The 14327-nt window shown below is 36.5% G+C and overlaps 2 protein-coding genes across 3 annotated transcripts in view; one reads left to right on the plus strand and one right to left on the minus strand.

Moving 5' to 3' along the window:
- Positions 1 to 14327, minus strand: part of Taf4b (TATA-box binding protein associated factor 4b) — a 92681-nt gene that overhangs the window by 71303 nt on the left and 7051 nt on the right. For both annotated transcript variants that reach the window (XM_052156039.1, XM_052156040.1), the window contains exons 2-5: positions 6819 to 6964; positions 4548 to 4655; positions 776 to 931; positions 558 to 680 (exon numbers count right to left, since the gene is read on the minus strand). In XM_052156039.1, the coding sequence (XP_052011999.1) occupies positions 558 to 680; positions 776 to 931; positions 4548 to 4655; positions 6819 to 6964 (533 nt within the window). The remainder of the gene's footprint in view (positions 1 to 557; positions 681 to 775; positions 932 to 4547; positions 4656 to 6818; positions 6965 to 14327) is intronic.
- Ss18 (SS18 subunit of BAF chromatin remodeling complex) overlaps positions 1 to 14327 on the plus strand; it is a 250263-nt gene that overhangs the window by 68318 nt on the left and 167618 nt on the right. The gene's annotated exons all lie outside the window — the stretch shown is intronic.

The following is a 14327-nucleotide window of genomic DNA, read 5'->3' on the forward strand; positions in this document are numbered from 1 at the left end:
TAAGTGCAGCCTCAAACTTACAAAATGCAAATCAGTATCATTTCCCACTCAGTTTTGTTATTTAGAAATTGTATTTTTTCTTTAAATATTATATATGTTGACAAACAATGGCTTTGCAATTCTTAACCAGTGTTTTTAATACTTAGTTTTAATTCCGGGGCTGCAAAAAATAAAATACGTTTAGGGATTCTAATTTGTAAGAATATTAAAGTATCCTCTGCCAACATATTTGAGATCTGCTGTCTGTTGATCTGAGACAAACAGGTCATAAACTAAAAAGGATATTTAATGAATTTATAGCTGTTGCTATCTGTACACAACATGTAAATAGAAAAGACTAACATAAAAATAATAAATATTCAAAATATACTTATCGTAAATATATGAAAAAATTAAATATATTAAAGATTTATTTTTGTAGTAATTATCAAGTTTTAATGAAGTAAAAAGTTTTAACAAATATACTTATAAACGAATCTCATTAGAACATCACTATTTTCCAAACACTGTCCTCTGGAATCTCATAAAGCTCACATAATTATACAATACTAACTTACCAAAAGTTGTTCCACCAGCTTCTTCACATTCCGCCCCATTTCTGGAGACTGTGATCCACTACATGCTAGTTTTATTAACATTGAAAGGAAGTTTTTACATTTTTTCACATTTTCTAGCACTGTCTGATATAGAAAAAAATAATCACAAATGTTAGTAAACAGGAATTAGAACATAGCAAGGAACTATATATATATACAAGATACAAGTGAAAGTTTACCGGAGGAAGACTAGTCTGAGCAGCTACTGAAGTCTCGGCTTTGAGAGTTGAGTCATTTGAGGAAGTAGATAATACTCCCAAACTTGATGACTTCAGGATGGATACATTATTCACCGGCTTTGCAGGAGTGACAACATTGCTTGATACAGCCACAGGCTGAAATTAATTAAATCAACATAAAGTTAAATAAGTATTGCTGTGATATGTTATTGGGTACTTCGCTTTACACTAAAAAGACTCCAAATGAATTTTGGCATCTCTGCTTTGGAGTGAGGGTATAATAATCTGAGGCAACTTATCAGAACTCTGGTCTAGAGTAGACCTGCATTTCACTCTCAGCTACCAGTCTACTCTTCATTGTCATCTACTACAGCATTAGTTACCAGCAAGGAAAACTTCTAATACTGACTCCCATATACAAAAGCAAAACTAGGAATGTTACTTACTATCAATAGGGTGGCCTGTGAAAAAGTGTCACACAGAAAAGTCCTTACAATATCATTGGAGTTGGGAAAATATCTGAATACAAACATAAGGTATAAAGTTATGATCACTAGCACCCACAGAAAAGCTGGTCACGGTGGTACACCTCAGTAATCCCAGTGTTTGTGGGGTAGAGACAGGTAACTCTCAGAGTAAGGTTTTTCACTTGGACAGCCAGTTCCAGGCCAGATGGCAAGTCCCACGTTCAGTCAGAAACACTGTCTAAAATACAGCAGAGAGTAACTAAGGAAAATATTATTCAACACACATGCATATAAAGTGAGCATACAAAACACTACATACATGCATGCACACACACATTTGTGTTTCTCATATATCTGTAATAGCAAGTCTCTGTAGTTTATATAAACTTTCCTGTTTTTCTTAAAAGTATAAAACAAGAGTTACCAATTAGTTTTCATGTGCTCAGCTCCAGTAATCTTATGTGGACCATCGGTATAAGTAATAATAGCATTATAAGAGAGGGATGTCTTATTTCCACACTAAAAGGAATTTCATTAATGTCTACAAGCATCGGAATGAGGTGGTATGACTTTAGCACCACCTACAGGACAGAAAGCGTAACACAAAAACTGTAAGCTATGATAAAAAATTAGAAAACCACACAGAGATAAAGCAACAAATATACTAAAAGTTACATAAGAAAAGTGGGGTAGAGTGAGTAATATGTCCGGAGAAGACTAATATTGCTACACAGATGTATCTGAGATGCTTACATTCTCAAGAAAAGTTTTTTTCTGTGCATGTCAAGATAGGTAAATGGACACCAAAATTTTCCCTTCAGAGAAACTGGTATGAACCTCAGGCAGACTGTTCTGGTAAAAAGAGAAATAAATTTAAAATACCTATGAATAATCACTAGAACTAATGATGAGATTCCAAGGTAAAATTAAGGCCCTGGAGTGATGCCTCGGTGACTAAGATCACTTGCTGCTTTTCCAGAGATCCTGGGTTCAATTCCAGGTATTCAAAATGTTGCTCACAGTTGTCTCTAATTCTAGTTAGAGGTGATCCAACCCTCTCTTCTGGTCTCCCTACCCAAGAGAAACACACACAGCACATACATACATGCAGGGAAGGCATCTGTATACCTAAAATAATTATTTTTAAAAATGATATTTCAAAATTTTGAAAATAAAAAGTTTTAAAGGTAAAATTAGAAATCACAACTAAAATCAGTCCTATTTCAATTCATTAGTTAAAACAGAAAGCTTCAAATGCAGCGTGCAAGTGATTTTTTTCCCCAATCTGAAACTCTTCCACATTTTCCAGAGACAAATCCTATGACATGGCTTCTGAATCCTTCTAGAAGGAAACATGACAGTTTCCCAGAACACAGGATCCACTGGTGACCCCCACACAGCATTAGAACAGATTGCAGCAAGCAGATAAACTGAGGCAAAACTCTTTATTAAAGATGGGATTCCATCCTCCAAAACTCAGTAAGTCAAAATACTCCATGTGGTACTTTGTCGCCATAGTAGGACATATACATCGATCAGGGAACTTAGGAGACGTATGCATAGACCCTTATTGTCCCATTAAGTCTCTGGGGAACCCTGTGCTTTCCATTTCTGCTCACAAGGAAACCAATTCCCTTGGGAGACCAGTTACTACAGCTGCCACCTGGTACTTCAGGTGCCTATGTCCACAGATGAGCAAGAAAGATGAGTCTGAACCCTGACAAGAGTAATTAATTCTCATCATCTGAAAGATGTAGTTTTTAATCACACAATAGAAGATTCTATGATTTGAATATTCCTTCCAAAACTCATGTTAAAATATAATTCTCATTATACTGGTATCGAGAAATAAGACCTTTAAGAAGTGATTAAGGTGGTTGTAAATGTGTTACAGCTGCTATTACAGGGCTAGGGATTCATTCTTAGGAGAAGCATCCTAATCAAAGGGTAAGTTCATCTCCCATCATTCCCCTCTATTTTACATCCCTTTCTCCTGGGGCACCATGCTCTCTTGCTATATGATATCTCTGTCATACGATAAGGCTCTCCCCATTGACCAACAAAAGATCTTAGACTTTCCATCCCCTGAATCATGAGTCAAACAAACTTCTATTCACTACAAAATAATCTGTACTATTCTTTTACAAATGGAGAAAAACAGAAAACCCAAGACAGGGCAGAAACAAACAATCCACAGAGATCTCTAAGACAGGAAAGTCTACAAGTAGGCAACGCCCAAGACCAGCATAGGCAGTAGGCAAGAGTGAGAGCAATACAAGATGGACAAAGGAGTATTGACTATCCTTTTAACCTCTTTGTTTCTCCAGGAAAGAAGCCCAGCATCCCAGAACACTTGTATATAACACATATAAGAAGCATACAGACAAGATGTAGACTTCAATGAACCACTGGGAAGAGAGTCTTGGCTACAGAAAAACTTTCAGTTATCCTCTGCTGCATAGAAACCTTAGACAAAGGTACAATTTTCCAAAGAGAGTCCAATAAAGTACAGTATGTTGACTAACAACAGGACAATGCTGACAAGGAGCATATACTCCAATGCTCTCTATCAGGTTCTCTGAATCAAACTTTCCCAATTCTAAGTCTAGCTTAAACTTATTCTCCTTCTCTTCACTCCTAACAAATAGCCTATCCAAATTCTATTTCAGCACCTCCTTCTGAAGACTATGATACATGATTACGAGGTGTATTTATATTACTTTAATGGATTTTTGCAATGAATGGCTAATAATGATAGACACCATGTTTTCATATTTCTGCAATAATATAGTTCACTGTCTGATAAACAACATCATATATTATATGCCTACAGCATCCCATAGATGCTAAAATAACTGGCAAGAAATAATTGAAAAAGCCAGTGGAGCCGGGAGGTGGAGGCCCACACCTGTAATCCTAGTACTCTGGGAGGCAGAGGCAGGCGGATTTCTGAGTTCGAGACCAGCCTGGTCTTAACAGAGTGAGTTCCAGGATAGCCAGGACTATACAGAGAAACCCTGTCTCAAAAAAAGAAAAGAAAAGAAAAGAAAAAAGGGAACGGAAGGGAAGGGAAGGGAGGGGAGGGGAGGGGAGGGGAGGGAAGAAAGGAAGAAAGGAAGAAAGGAAGAAAGGAAGAAAGGAAGAAAGAAAAAGGAAAGAAAGGAAAGAAAGGAAAGAAAGGAAAGAAAGGAAAGAAAGGAAAGAAAGAAAAGAAAGAAAGAAAGAAAGAAAGAAAGAAAGAAAGAAAGAAAGAAAGAAAGAAAGAAAGAAAGAAGCCAGTGGACACACACACACACACCACTTACTTGTCCTGAGGAAGTACTGGAGGCAGTGGTTGCCACAGTAGTTCCAATTTGTGTCAAATTTTTAACAGGTGCCACTGTTACTTTTTTCATTAATTGTGAGCTAGAATTCTGGGGAGGGAAAGGACAAAGATAACACAGTTATTGGCAATAGTCATTTTGTTCATTTACTTTTTTTTTTTTTTTTGAGAAAGGGACTCACTGTGCAGGTGTGGCTAGTCTAGATCTCAATACATAGGCATGGCTGGCCGGGAACTCACAGAACGCTACCTGTCTTTGCCTCAAGGCACATGCCACTACACCCAGTCAATATTAGTCATTTTAAATGAACCAGTATTGAAAAGGATTTCTGCAAATTTATTTAGTATATACTGTATTTTATGAACATTCTATACTATAAGCTTAACTGATCAGTTGATCAGCTGACATTTCTTAAAGAAGGCAGCTGATTCATAAAATAACCTTTTATAGTAATTCTCCAATTAAGTAACCTCTGTAACACTCAGCATTGAAATCATAAAACTTCATCCAGCAAAACTGCTCAGAAGATACACGCCTGCCATCCTGAGTATGATCCCCAGATCATATGGGGAAAAGACAAACTGAGTCCTAAAGGTTGTCCTCTGACCTCCCAATGAGCACTGTAGCATGTGTGCACCCACACTCACATACATACATCATACACAAATAATATAAAATCTTAAACTTGATTTGTCACACAGAAAACATATAGATTCTTATTTAATATTTAATTATAAACAAAAATCTGTCCACCCACAGCTAAACAAAATTAGAGAAAGGAAAATGTACTACTGGCAGAGAAAATAACTAATCTGTGAACTTGTATCAAAATTGGAAGGACAGGAAAGATGGCACAAAGGGTAAAGGAACTTTGTCACAAAGTATGATGATCTGAGTTCCATCCTGTCAAGAGAAGTGACTTCTCAGAGTTGTCCTCTGACTTCCACAAGTGCAGCCGTGGCATGCACATCACCCGCCTACACACATACACACAAGGCAAATGAATGTAATAATAAAGTTAAAGGAGAAAAGGAAGGCGGAAACAAGGAAAAGGGAGAGAGGAAGGAAGGCAATCAACCTTTGATGTTGGCTGTCGACCTCAGTTGTTCTCTGCTTTAATTTTTGAGACACTATTTCTCACTGAACCTGGAGCTCTTGAATTTTGCTCCACCAGCTGCCTGCAAACCTTAGGAATCCTCTTGATTTCAGTGCTATGACTGCAGGCACACGCTATCTATGCGCCTGGCATGCAGTGAGTGTTGGAGACCAAATTCAAACCTTAAGCTTGGGTACAAGTACTTTCTTTACCAACCAAATTATCTCAACAATAGCATTTTCTAGCTAAATAAAAATATTCTAGCTAGGCGGTGGTGGTGCACGCCTGTAATCCCAGCACTCTGGGAGGCAGAGGCAGGCGATTTCTGAGTTCGAGGCCAGCCTGGTCTACAGAGTGAGTTCCAGGTCAGCCAGGGGTACACAGAGAAACCCTGTCTCAAAAAAAAAAAAAAAAATCTGAAGAATATTTTTTAAACTCACTGACACACACTAAATTTCAGTTACATAAAATAACCAACATCTATATAAATAAGTCATGTCAAACAAGGCGAAACTAATGAAATATTAAGGCAGATTCCTGAATTACTTAGAAGTAATTTCTATAATGTACAGGTGAAAATGATTCCTTTAAATAGGAGTCTTACTAACTACAAATCTAAAGTGGAACAGTGATGAGGAGATGGCTCACTTGGTAGTGTTTGCTTCATAAGCATGAAGACCTGAGTTCAGACCCAACGCTGTAAAAAATAAAAAACAAAACAAGGGAAACAGGTGGGCAGTTGCTGTGGAGACAAAGGCAGGAGTGTCCTGGGAGGTTGCTGATTAGCCAGTCTAGTCTACGTGTGAACTCCAACGTCAATGAGAAACCCATCTTGAAAAATGAACTGAAGAGCACCTGAGAAAGACACCCAGTGGATATCAGCCTCTGGCCTCCATACTCTACATAGCACAACACATGAAAGCACATATGCACATACACACACATTCTAAATACCTAACTCACAATGAACATTTTCTTTCAGCAGATGTACTGTCCTTTGACAACAATAAAATCACTGAGTATGAAGGTACAACTTTGATTATTTTAGTAATTACCAAGCACTTTATTTTAAAGTTGAGCAAAATTATCTCAAATTTTTACTGGCAACATGTTGATATGAAAGATAGTGGCTGGAAACTAAGATTAAGGTAGATTACCGGCACTGTACAGATCTTGACTGTTTGAGTGTTTGCTGGTACTGCTGGTCTTGGAGTTATGTTACTTGTGGTCTTGGCTCCTGTTACAGCTTGCTGAGGAGATACTAGCATCAACTGACCACTGTTACTTTTGATCAAAACTGTTCCTATAATTAAAAGAAAAACAATGGTGACTCTGAAACTGTTAAATAAAATACAAACATCACATGCTGTTATTTCCCACTTCAAGACTGGGAAATGCTTGGAATAAATGTGAAACATATAATGAACTCCATGTTCACTAATTACTATAAGATGGTAAAATGTTTTCATTTCAAAGCTACTTAAGCTGAGCATGCAGCACAAACCTGTAATTCTAGGACAAGGAAGCTGAGCCTAAAGAGTACAGGCTCAAGGCCAGATGGGGGTATATAGTAAGAGCCTGTCTTTAAAAAACAAATAACTATACAAAAATATTTTAAATCTAAGCCTATGAAAAGATACTCCTGAAGGTCAATACTTTTCCTTCATGATACTGACACTACAATACTACATTAAGATGGACAGGAAGCTGGAAATAAGGCTCCAGAGGACTGGAGTTCTATTCCCAGCACCCATATGGAGTCCTACAACTCTCTCTTGAACTCCTGGGAAATGATGCCCTCTTCAGGCCTCTGAGGACACTGCACACAAGTGGTGCACAGACATACACATAGGCAAAACAATCATACCCATAAAAGAAAATATTTTTTTAAAGATAGTATAGGAAGAGCACAATGCTACATAAACTGATCAAATAGAATAGAACATTCATAGAAGACATGTCATACAGACTGTGCATCCCTCATCAAAATGACAATTTTAAAATTTTAGAATATTTGCATAGACTTTTCCAGAACATCTTTAACCTGAAACTATGAAAGCATTCAATATGCTCCAAAATCCAAAACATTATAAGCATAACACTATTATAGTAAAGAATGTAATCTACCCTAGGTAGATAGAGACATTGTCCCTTAAGAGTTAACTCCATTGGGCAGATTAGTATCTGGTAAGGGCCATCCTAAGATAATGCTTTTCCTTCCCAGAATTTCCCACTTCACACTAAGAATAGTCAGATCCCAAGGACCCTAACTCCAGTTCTTTCTTTTATAAGGCAGTGGTGGTGCATGCCTTTAATTCCAGCACTTGGAAGGCAGAGGCAGATGGATTTCTGAGTTCAAAGTCAGCCTGGTCTATAGAGTGAGTTCCAGGACAGTTAGGACTATACAGAAAAACCCTGTCTCAAAGAAAGGAATTAAAAAAAAAAAAAAACAGTGGGAGAAAACAGTGGGAAAGACAAAAGCAACCCAGTACCCATGCAGGTTCATGTCACTCAAAGAGAAAAGCATGCCACAGTCTTGTCCCCATGCTAAATATCTTTTTAGAGGCACTGATTCGCCCTCAAAATGCTGAAAAATTAAGTGAAGAAACTATGGCATACACAAATCCTCTTAATTGAAACAAGAAAGATGAAACACAAGGGAATAGAAAACAAAAATAAACATCAAAGTTAAATTCAACTGTATCAAAAGTATAGGACTGGATAATGCAATACCCAGTAATTTGTTATTTTCCTAAGGCTTGTCTGAGATGTAAAACTATAGCAAGTTTGAAACTGGTTAATGTAGTTCCACTACAGCCCACAAGGTCAGCATGTGGGAAGCTAAGAATTCAAGAGTATGCTGACCTATACAGTGAGTCTGGGGCAATCTCAGCTAAGTAAGAAGACACACTCTCAAACAAAAAAAGGTGAAACATATCACACAACAGCAAAAAGAAAGCTAAAGTAGTCATAATATTATTTATCGAACAAGCGGGGGACTGGAGAGATGGCTCAGTGGTTAAAAGCACTGACTGCTCTTCCAAAGGTTCTGAGTTCAATTCTCAGCAACCACATAGTGGCTCACAACCATCTGTAATGGGATCTGATGCCCTCTTCTGGTGTATCTGAGGAGAGCAATGGTGTACGCATATATATAAATAAATAAATCTTAACAAAAAACAAAAAAATAAAAAACAGAATCAAGAAAAAAAAAATCCTACCAATAGGAATACAAAAAGGAGTCTGTTGTAATAACAAAGATTACAAAAAATTGAGGAAGCTGCAATCTTTAAAATACAAATGTTCCAAACTAAAGGAGTTGAGCCTAGGGCAACCTTGAATTTTATGTGTTTTGGGCTATACACATAGCTTTTCCTTAAAATTCATTTGGCAACCTTAGACACTCGCCTGCACATACTATGCATACACACCCATATCTTAACCATGAACCAAGCAACCTGTTAGAAACTTACACACGAATCTAGAAATAACCACCAGATTTTATCACAGGTAACAAAACTACAGAGCCTAAAATACATTTTTTTTAAAAAGTAAGTAAATATAAATAAAGAAAAATAGCTCAACACTTGTAAAATCTCCATTTTCACTGAAAGTATAGAACTAGATAGATCAAGGAAAGGGGGATATAGATGAAGGTAGAACATTTACCTTTGAGGACTATGCCTAGCAGCACCATTCACAGGATACCAGTAAGAAAGGCAAAGACTTAAAAAGCAGTTTAAATCAAGTCAACTTAGCACACACTCAGAGAATATTTTACCCCACAAATTAACTGTACAGAGACAAATTTTAAACATGGACTGTTTAAACTGGGTGTGACAACATACAGCTGTAATCCCAGCACTTAGGAAGTTGTGCAGAAAAGACTGCAAACTCAAAAGTCAGCCTGGTTTACTGGAGCAAATTTCAGGCTAATCAGTACTACGTGCAGGGAGGGGGTGCTGGAGAGATGACTCAGAGGTTAAGAATGCTTGCTTCTCTTTCAAAAGACACTGGGCTCATTAGCAGCATCAAGCACTCACAAGGCTAGACTCACAATCACCAGTAACTCTAGCTCCACGGGATCTAAACTCTGAAAACAATTACACCCATGTACACATATTCATACAGACAAACAAGACAGATAGATACACAACTAAAAATATAAAAATCTAAAAACAAATAAAACATTTACATTAGTACACAGAACAAGTCCTGATAAATTTAAAAGTACTGAAATCATAAATGTGTTAAGCCCAACTACAATAGGATGAAAGTAGAAATTAGTAACAGGAAAAAAGCTGATGAATTTACAAAGATACAGATATTAAGAAATATATTCAGAAGCCAACAGGAATTTTTTTTAAAAAAATTAAAGGAAATTTAAAAATATACATAGATAAGTAACAATGAAAATATGAAATAGCAAGATTTGTGGGGTTTGGTCAATGTAATGTTTACAAGAAAATCTATACCTACAAAAGCCAATCTTAAAAAGATCTCAGCCAGGCGGTGGTGGTGCATGCCTGTAATCCCAGCACTCTGGGAGGCAGAGGCAGGTGGGTTTCTGAGTTCAAGGCCAGCCTGGTCTACAGAGTGAGCTCCAGGACAGCCAGGGCTACCCAGAGAAACCCTGTCTTGAAAAAAACCAAATTCAAAAACCAAATTAAAAAAAAAAAAAAAAAGATCTCAAACCAGAGCTGGGTAGTGGTGGTACATACTTTTAATCCCAGCAAACTACAGAGAGAAACCTTGTCTGGAAACAAAAAAGATCTCAAGCCATTACTATACCATAACCTTGTAACACTGAAAGTAGAGCAAAATAAAGACTAAAACAATTACATATAAAGAAATGTAAAAATTAAAAGAAAGATAAATATAATATGGAACGGAAAAATAATTGAGAAAAATTAATAAGTACAAAACTTGACTATTTGAAAAGTATCAAAACTGATAAATTTGCAAAGTGCAGTGACACGGGATTAATCTCAGGATTGGGAGGCAGAAGCAGGAAGATTTCTAGGAGTTTCAGGATAGCCATTGCTACATCTATATACCCTGTCTCGAAAACAAAACAAAACAAAACAAACAACAACAAAAACCTGACATACTAAGTAGGCAAAAAGACTCAGAAACTACTATATTGAACGTCCAAGGATGCAGTACGGAATTCCAACTTGCCCTTAGCACCCAGCTTTACACTCAAAGTGTAGCCTTATTACTCTTCCCACTGTAACCTCATAGCCAAGCACAGTAACTGCTCAACAGGAATTCTGTCTGTTTCTGAACAAATTGTACAGGAAGAATTCTAAACAACTGTAAATCAATAAGCCAGATAAATTTATAAATAAAAAAGACAAATTCATAAATATACAAAGTATTAAGCTTTATCAGGAAGAAATAGACAATTTGGATAGTCAAAAAATTTAAATAACAAATCAAAAAAGCATTCATATAATAAGCCCAAGCTTAGATGGCTCCATTAGTCAAATCTACCAAACCCTGGGAAAAAAATGCTAACACTTGATATCTTCAAGTAAATAACATTTAACTCATTCTGTCAGGTCAGTATCAGCCATATTAGAAACAGGCAAAGAGATCACAACAAATTATAAACCCTTTTGAACATGCATACAAAAATTCCTGATCAATTATCAGAAACTAAATCTAGTATCATAGTAAAAGTATTATTCACAGGACAATAGGACATTATCTCAAAGGTTGGTTCAATAACTGAACATTAAGTAAACTACCCTATCAACAGAAAAAAAACCCACAAAAACTATATGAACATCTCACACAGAAGCAAAATAAATCTGACAAAATTCAATGCCTCTTTTTTAAAAATTTGTTATTTTTAATTATACAAGTATGTACATAAACATATATGCATACACATATGTATGTATACATATACACAATACATACATACATATATACATACAAACAATCATACAATATGGTTGCTCATCTTCCAAAAGTAATTAAAGTCAAAATGGTCACTATTATTGTCTAGTATGACAATTGCATAATGCTAATGTCAAGAAGCTATGAATGCTTTCCCAATTAAAATCACACCCCGCAAATGAAGTAGAACCTACACTAGGCACCCAGAGCCCCCTAATCTGAGGAATTATTTTCTAGAACTACACACTCTCTACCTTTCACACCCAACTCCCACAACACTGCAAATACCTAAACTAAAAGCATATAGCTGAAAAATAATAAACCAAATAAATAACACCAGATACATAAATTCCAACATGTTTTAACATGAAACACACAAAAAGCCAAGACAACAAAGTTCCTTTAAAAATTCACAATTCTTCAGCAAAGACATCTCGTAGGTCAGTCAGATGAAACCTCAGAGAACTCAAAACAATGGATTAGAAGTATGCTCAAAGACACAAATGAGCAAATGAATAAGGTACTAAGGTATGGATTGTGTGAAAAAATATTTCAACAAATACTTTAGGTGGAAAAAAAATCAACCTGAAATGCTAGAAATAAAGTCAAACCAAACATTCTGCAGAAAGTCTTAGCAATAGAATAGATCTAGGAAAGATCAGAATATCAAAGTTTGAAGGCATGGTGGAAGAACTGGAACAATCCAAGGACAAAGATATAATAATAAGGAATTAAGATAATCACAATACTCTGAAAAAAAAAGTATGGGTTATAGGATTAGAAGAAGGGGCAAAATCTCATTCTAAAGGCATAGAAAACATTTTCTAAACAATCATGATAGAAAATTAGCCAGAGTTATAAAAAGAGATGTCAATCCAGATATAGTAGGCATTTAGGACATAAAGGCCCCAGAGGCCCTCAAAATGGACAATTGCCCATTACTCTTTATAGCCCGTGAGAACTAAGTGGTAAGACCCTATTGCTGAAGACATTCCATACTTTGGTTACAAGACATAGAGAAACCAACCTAGAATTGACCTGAAAACACTTCCGTGCAGACTAACATTTATAGTGCTAGAAGGTACTATGGCACACCATGGGGGAGAATAGGCATCAATGTTACTAGAGCAAACCACACATGAGACAAAGATGTGCTCAGCATTTGCAATAGTGACATGACAAGTATGACCAGCTACTTTGGGGTTGGATTTAAGGACAGTTAAAGGGGAAGGAATTCATGCATGGAATTGTAAACTGGTCAAAACCCATAGCTTGGAGAGCTTTAGGCCTTGAAAGTGAGGTACCCTACTACTGCAAATACCTAAACTAAAAGCATATAGTTGAAAAATAATAAACCAAATAAATAACACCAGATACATAAATCACCATCCCTGACCTCAAGCTGTACTATGGAGTAATAAAGTGATAAAAACTGCATGGTAGTGATACAGAGACAGGCAGGTTCATCAATGGAACAGAATTGACATCTAGAAATACTACTGCAGTCTTGCTAAACAAACAGGTTTCAATCTTCTAAATATTTGTTTACACACATAGATTAGTGCTGCCTTCAATCTTGGCCAGAAAAGCTTCTCTTTGCAGTGGTCAGCACTTAATGCCAACTCATAACTGACCAAAGTGTTGGGAATAAGTGACTACTTATTCTTGACTACTTATACGTAGACTCAGTCATAAATGGAATATCAGAGAACACAAAGGAAGAGAAAGTAAGACAAATATAAGAGTCAAAAGATGGAGATGACCGCTCAAGATGAAGCTAGTAAGATCACTCAATATTCCAGCTGGTAGTGTTAACTGAACTCCATTATGTTAGCTTAAAAAAAAAATTACATGAATGGAGGGGTGGGCATGATGGAGTGACCATGGGAGTGGAAGGGAGAACTGGGCTAGATATGAGGAAGACACCGTTTACGTATATGAAATTAATTGTCAAGGAATGAAAGATATCCTATTTTCTAAAGAAAAAAGTTCTCATACATTAGGTAACAGATTATCTTTCATCTATAAATATTAAGATTTTAAAAGTAACTTCTAGAGGAATCACCATCCCTGACCTCAAGCTGTACTATGGAGTAATAAAGTGATAAAAACTGCATGGTATTGATACAGAGACAGACAGGTTCATCAATGGAATAGAATTGACATCTAGAAATAAACCCACACACCTAGGGACATTTCATCTTTGACAAAGAAGCCAAAACCATACAAAGGAAAAAAGAAAGCATCTTCAATGAATGGTGCTGATCTAACTGGCAATATGCATGTAGAAGAATGCAAATTGATTCATGTTTATCTTCTTGTACAAAGGTCAACGCCAAGTGGATCAAGACCTCCACATAAAACCAGATTCATTGAATCTAATAAAAGAGAAAGTGGGAAGAGCCTTGAACACATCAGCACAGGGGAAATTTTTCTGAACAGAACACCAATGGCCCAGGCTCTAAGATCAACATGGAACCTCATGAAACTGAAAAGCTCCTGTAAAACAGAGTGTTGTCAATAGGACAGAATGGCAGCCTACAGATTGGGAAAAGGTTTTTTATTATTCCTACATCTGACAGAGTGCTACTATCCAAAATATACAAAGAATTCAAGAAGTCAGACTCTAGAAAATCAAATAGCCCAATTAAAAAATGGGCTACAGAGCCAAACATAAAATTCTCAACTGAGGCATCTCCAATGGCTGAGAAGCACCTAAAGAAATGTTCAACATCAGGGAAATGCAAATCAAAACAACC

The sequence above is a fragment of the Apodemus sylvaticus genome, chromosome 13 (assembly GCF_947179515.1).
Source record: "Apodemus sylvaticus chromosome 13, mApoSyl1.1, whole genome shotgun sequence".
In the NCBI taxonomy this organism is placed as follows: Eukaryota; Metazoa; Chordata; class Mammalia; order Rodentia; family Muridae; genus Apodemus; species Apodemus sylvaticus.